The sequence below is a fragment of the Scyliorhinus canicula genome, chromosome 26 (genome assembly GCF_902713615.1).
Source record: "Scyliorhinus canicula chromosome 26, sScyCan1.1, whole genome shotgun sequence".
Lineage (NCBI taxonomy): Eukaryota > Metazoa > Chordata > Chondrichthyes > Carcharhiniformes > Scyliorhinidae > Scyliorhinus > Scyliorhinus canicula.
Genome location: NC_052171.1, coordinates 9,294,597 through 9,300,596, shown reverse-complemented (window position 1 = coordinate 9,300,596; position 6,000 = coordinate 9,294,597). Strand labels below are relative to the sequence as shown.

Here is a 6,000-nt window from a genome sequence, read left to right as displayed (position 1 = left end):
CAGTGCGGCGGCAGGCCAGGGACGCTGTGCGGGGCAGACAGGGGGACGCAGGCGCAGTGCGGGGCAAACAGGGGGACGCAGGAGCGGTGCGGCGGCAGGCCAGGGACGCTGTGCGGGGCAGACGGGAGGACGCAGGCGCAGTGCGGCGGCAGGCCGGGGACCGCAGGCGCAGTGCGGGGCAGACAGGGGGGACGCAGGCGCAGTGAGGCGGCAGACCGGGGGGAGCGCAGGCGCAGTGCGTCGGCAGGCCGTGCAGCGCAAGCGCAGTGCGGCGGCGGCAGGCCGGGCGGCCATTTTCTCTCTCGGTGTGTTTGTGTAGTTATTTCCAGTCCCTCAGCCCAGGCCGCTGCCCCCCTCCTCCTCACACCCAGCGCCACAACACAAACCCCACTCCTACCCCGCCGCTCTCAGAGAGAGAGAGAGAGAAAACCAACAACAACAAATACCCCTTCTCATCATCAAGAGGAAAACAAAAAACACAAAATAAAATCCGAGCCTCAGCGACGCTCCCGCCATGATGATGGAGGACGACGGGCAGCCGAGAACCCTGTGAGTAGGAGAGGCCGAGGCTGCGGCCTACACTCGCCTCAACAGCCAGCCTTTCCCCTCCGCCCGGCCTCCCGACAACTCCATTCTTCAGGGGTTCCCAGTTCCTTTATCTCCAACTCCTCAGGCTTCCAGGGTGGTTATTTTTTTAAATTGTTGTTGACATATGTATTTTAGGTTGACCTGACTGCTTGGGATAGAGAGAGAGAGAGAGAGAGTGAGAGTCTCCAGGATCCACATTCATACATAGATACAGAGAACATACAGTGCAGAAGGAGGCCATTCTGCACCGACCCACTTCTTACTTCCACCCTATCCCAATAACCCCCTCCTAACCATTTTGGTCACTAATGGCAATTTAACACGGCCAATCCACCTAACCTGCACATCTTTGGACTGTGGGAGGAAACCGCAGCACCCGGAGGAAACCCACGCAGACACGGGGGAGAGCGTGCAGACTCCGCACAGTCACCCAGCAGGGAGTCGAACCTTTCCCCACCATCATCTGCCTGTAAACCATCTCTCCCAAAGAGAGGGGGGGGGGGGGGGGGGGGAGAGAAGAGGCCACCCCCACCTATTACCCTTCAGGTGGTCTTTTGCCATCACTTATCTCACCATCATCTGCTTGATAACCTTTTCTATCTGATGGGAATCCTCCTCCCCAAAATCCTGAACCTGGAAGATTTGTCTTTAAAAACATCCAAAGTTGGCTCAGCCTTGTGTGTGCTGCCCACTGACGTTCTTAATGCAATTTGATTTGGTTAATTTCAACCACCCACCCACCCACCCACCCACCCACCCACCCACCCACCGACCCACCGACCGACCGACCGACCGACCGACCGAATCTCTCTCACACATTTAGAAAATCTGAATTTGGGGTTTGGAAGAGAACACAGCAGTGTTTTCCCTCTGCATTCTGGCCCCATCCACTCGACACTCCTCCCCTCCGCCATCGTACACACCCACTCAGAAAGTCTGAACTTGGGGTTGAGAGGAGACTGCAGCAGCCTTTTACCTCTGCACTGGCCCTCTTCACTCTCTCTCTCTCTCTCTCTCTTTCTTCCCCCCCCCCCTTGAGTTTTGAAAGGCCAGAGAAACCCCATATTGCTGCTTTCATATATTTTTGGCTGCAGGCAAAAAAAAACCCTCTGGGGTTTAAGTTTAGCCTTGGCTGTGCCTATTGTCATTCACGCATGTGTGCTGTTTAAGTGGATGAAGGAAATAGGCATATTTTTTTAAAAATCACATTAAAATGAAATTATGACACATTGTGGGGGAAGAGGAAGCCATTTGTGTTCAATATTTTTAAATGCTTTGTGTTTCGGTAAATGCGTAACGTGCCAGTTTGAACATTTTCTCTTTTTGTCCCTGTGCGAATTTTGTCCCTCTTTTTGTGCGAATAAAGTTTTGGTGCACAGGTGTGCAGTTGGGAATTCAGTGCAGTGGATTATAGTTTATTAACAGGACTATAGCTGTACCTAATTTTGAGGAATTTGTTAAGAAGACTTTGGCGTTGAGCACCTTGAGCTTGGTTCTTTGAGGGCGATTTGTCTGGGAAAAGAACGTTTTTGGAGGGCACACATAGTTGTACATAATAAGAATCTTTATTGCCTTGCATTAATGCCGCAATGAAGTTACTGTGAAAAGCCCCTCGTCGCCACACTCCGGCGCCTGTTCGGGTACACAGAGGAAGAATTCAGAATGTCCAAATTATCTAACAGCACGTCTTTCGGGACTTGTGGGAGGAAACCAGAGCACCCAGAGGAAACCCACGCAGACACAGGGAGAACGTGTAGACTCCACACAGAGTGACCCAAGCGTGAATCGAACCTGGGAACCTGGAGCAGTGAAACAACAACGCTAACCACTGTGCTACCGTGCCACCGTATCAAGACATACCGAAACAGCAGTGATCTCTCTCCCTCTCCTGTCTAATGAAGGTTTCAAATGATGACCCCACATTTTGAAATGTCGCTTCCAATTGGGAATTTAATGGTTTGTCCGCCACTGCGGTACAGGTCGGGTGGTACAGTTGCATTTTAAGTCAATTAATTTCCAGATTAAATACAGAAAACATTCCCAGTGCGTGTATTGGTTTACAATGGGTTTTGAAGTCACATTATGTGATCGAATTACAGAGCTGAAATTAGTACATGACAACATGTAGTCATTGAGAGTAGTCCTTTCATACGCCGGCATTTAGACACGGCAATATCTGGACAGGAGATAAAATTATCTTGCAAATTCAGTATGCTGTATTTCCAGTTCTCCCTGGGAAGAAACAAAAGAGGAACAAAATGAGTCATTGTTTACCTGTGTGTGACCCGTGTGCTATTCCGGCACATAGCAATTTAAAATTGCAGGAATCTTTCGTGCTCGCTTGGTGGTGGCACAGTTGTTAGCGCTGCTGCCTCACAGTGCCAGGGACCCAGGTTCAATCCGGCTTCCGGTGACTGCGGAGTCTGTATGTTCTCCCGGTGTCTGTGCGGGTTTCCTCCGGGCGCTCTGATTTCGTCCCACAGTCCAAAGATCTGCAGGTTAGGTGGATTGGCGAGGCTAAATTGCCCCTCAGTGTCCAAAAGGTTAGGTGGGGTTACAGGGATAGGATATGGGTCTAGGTAGGTACTCTTTCCAAGAGTCTGTGCAGACCCGATGAGCCGAATAGCCTCCTTCTGTACTGTAGGAATTCTATTCTCTGATTCTACCTGTCTTATTGGCATCCACCAGAGGGTTCACCTGATTTAATTTGTAAGAATCTTACCACATTTGTGAGGTGAAGTTTTATTCCAATTCTGAGATTTATCATGACTTTTATTAAGCTTACAATTCCTTTGATAGAAAGTGAGCTGGACTGTTGAATGAAGCATAATCAAAATGGTAAGATGTGAACCTGCTATTGTGCTGTCTCTTGACTCAGCTTTATTAATAGCAATACTCAAGAACAATTTGCACTCTCGGTCCTTCAATGTCCTGTACTTAGTTCATCACAAATTGCTCCCACCATCAGTACTTCCTACTATTTTTTTCAAAGAACAATACAGCAGAGCAACAGGCCCTTCGGCCCTCCAAGCCTGTACCGGTCATGATACCACCCTTGGCCAAAACCCTCAGCACTTCCTTGTGCCGTATCTCTCTATACCCATCCTATCCATGTGTTTGTCAAGATGCCTTTTGAACGCCGTTAATGTATCTGCTTCCACAACCTCCCCGGGCAACGCGTCCCAGGCACTCACCACCCTCTATGTAAAAAAAACCTGCCTCACACATCTCCTCTAAACTTTGCCCCACGGACCTTAAACCTATGCCCCCTGGTGACTGATCCCTCTAACCTGGAAAAGACTACCTGCCCATCCACTCTATCCATGCCCCTCATAATCTTGTAGCCCTCTATCAGGTCACCCCTCTTTCTAATGAAAACAGTCCGCGTCTATTCAGCCTCTCCGCATAGCTAACACCCTTCAGACCAGGCAACATCCTGGTAAACCACCTCTGCACCCTCTCCAAAGCCTTCACATTCTCCTGGTAGTGTGACGACCAGAATTGTGCGCAATATTTCCAAGTGCGGCCGTACCAAGTTCTATACATCTGCAGCGTGACTTGCCAGTTCGTATGCTTTCTTGTCCACTTGTGTTGACACTTTCAAAGATCTATGAACCTGCATGTCCAGATCTTTCCTGGGAGTGCCTGCTATTTGTTGCCATCCAAGATTGCTCATGAACTGAGTCTCTCACTTGGCTGTTTTAGAGGGCAGTTAAGACTCTGGAGTCACATGTAGTCCAATTTACATTAGTAAATGAGGTGGGACGGCATATACTACACGAGGGGCACAGCAGCTGATGAAAATTTTAACTGAATTAATTGACAAATTTGATTGTTTAATAAACTAAACTCTGGAATTTAAAGCCAAGTCTTGGCAATGGAGCCATGGAGCTATCAATTGTCATAAAAACCCACCTTGTTTACTTTTTTTTCCCAATTAAGGGGCAATTTAGTGTGCCCAATTCACCTACCCTGCACATCTTTGGGTTGAGGGGATGAGACCCACGCAGACACGGGGGAGAATGTGCAAACTCCACACGGGCAGTGACCCGGGGCCGGGATCGAGCCGGGCCCTTGGCGCCGTGAAGCAGCAGTGCTAACCACTGCGCCAGCGTGCCGCCCTTGCCAGGCGTTTCTAACCACCGAGTGCACATTGTATGAAAGGTTCACCTCTGTGTCTTGTGTGCTGTTAAAATCCTTGAGACAGCTGATTTATTGACTGACTTGGCAAGCTCCGATCTGAAGGTGGCTTGCTTGAGGCGTTGTTTTGGTTGCTGGCGGTTGTTGAGTTGTCAGAATCGGGTCGGCTGCCAGTACTGGATAACCTTGTGGCGATGCTTTCCCTCTGCCAACTGGTGCCCGCCATATGTCGCATTTAATTCCTCCCATATGTTGTCCCACTATTTGACCCCTCGCTTTCGTGTGCAGACGTTCTTTGCATTACTTCAGCTTTGCTGATTGCAAACTGGATCTGTTACGACGTGTGGGGGCTGCCGCCCTTGGTCACTTGAAACAGCCTATTCCGTTCCATAATGCAATTGCATTACATTTCTGCATTACAACTGTGGTCACACCTCAAACCTATTTAGCCTTCCTTGGTTGCAAAGTGTTCCGGGACATGCAATGCTCATGAGGGGCATTTAAATGCAAGTTCAGTTTTAGTTTGTTAGCCCTGGATTTTCTCTCCCCAATATTAATAAGCTGGGAGTTAGGAGTTAGTTATTGAGAGAGGTGGCCTCATTAAGTAAACCGAAAAGGCTGATTTCTCCCCAAACCCATACGGAAATAAAGTGAGTGTGACTTTCGACTGGTTAATGTGTGGCAGGAGAGCGCACTGTTTTAATTGAGCCAGCATAATCATACTCTTAGAATAAGAGGTAGCAAATTGAAAACGGATTTGAGGAAAAAAACGACTTCTCCCAAAGGGTTGTGAATCTGTGGAATTCGCTACCGCAGAGTGTGGTGGATGCTGGGACAGTGAATAAATTTAAGGAGTTAGACTAGATTTTCAATTAGTAATGGGTTGAAGGGTTATGGAGGACGGTGGAGTTGGAGCCAGGATGGGATCAGCCATGATCACATTGAGGGTGTTAGACTCGGGAGGTTAAATTGCCTCCTCCCGCTCCTCGGTCACGTGTTCTAGGGAGGAGATGCTCTGGCTGATTTCGCAATCCAGCTCTTGGTCTGTAACATTGTCGGTAGCAGATGAGGAACATCTCAGCCATGATAGAATGGCGGAGCAGACCGATGGGCCGAATGGCCAAATTCTGCTTCTATATCTTATGAGCAGGGCTTTACGTGAAAAGGTTGCCTTATTAGGAGCTGTTTTCTGGTGATTATTGAAACTTGCAATTCGATAGCCTTTAACACACACAAATGTCCCATTGGACACAGCATTTCAAAGAAAAACTA

General features: G+C 48.8%; 1 protein-coding gene across 4 annotated transcripts in view; it reads left to right on the top strand.

Annotated features, from left to right (window-relative positions):
• Positions 1–290: 290 nt before the first annotated feature.
• Positions 291–6,000, top strand: part of tia1 (TIA1 cytotoxic granule-associated RNA binding protein) — a 52,957-nt gene continuing 47,247 nt past the window's right edge. Inside the window, exon 1 of one of the 4 annotated variants that reach the window (XM_038785672.1) lies at positions 291–549. Coding sequence is in view for 1 of the 4 variants with exons in the window: in XM_038785670.1 (XP_038641598.1) it covers positions 515–549 (35 nt within the window). In the remaining 3 variants the exon portion in view is untranslated. Of the gene's footprint in view, positions 683–6,000 lie in introns of all 4 variants that reach the window. The other 3 variants (XM_038785670.1, XM_038785671.1, XM_038785673.1) reach the window with 3 other exon arrangements.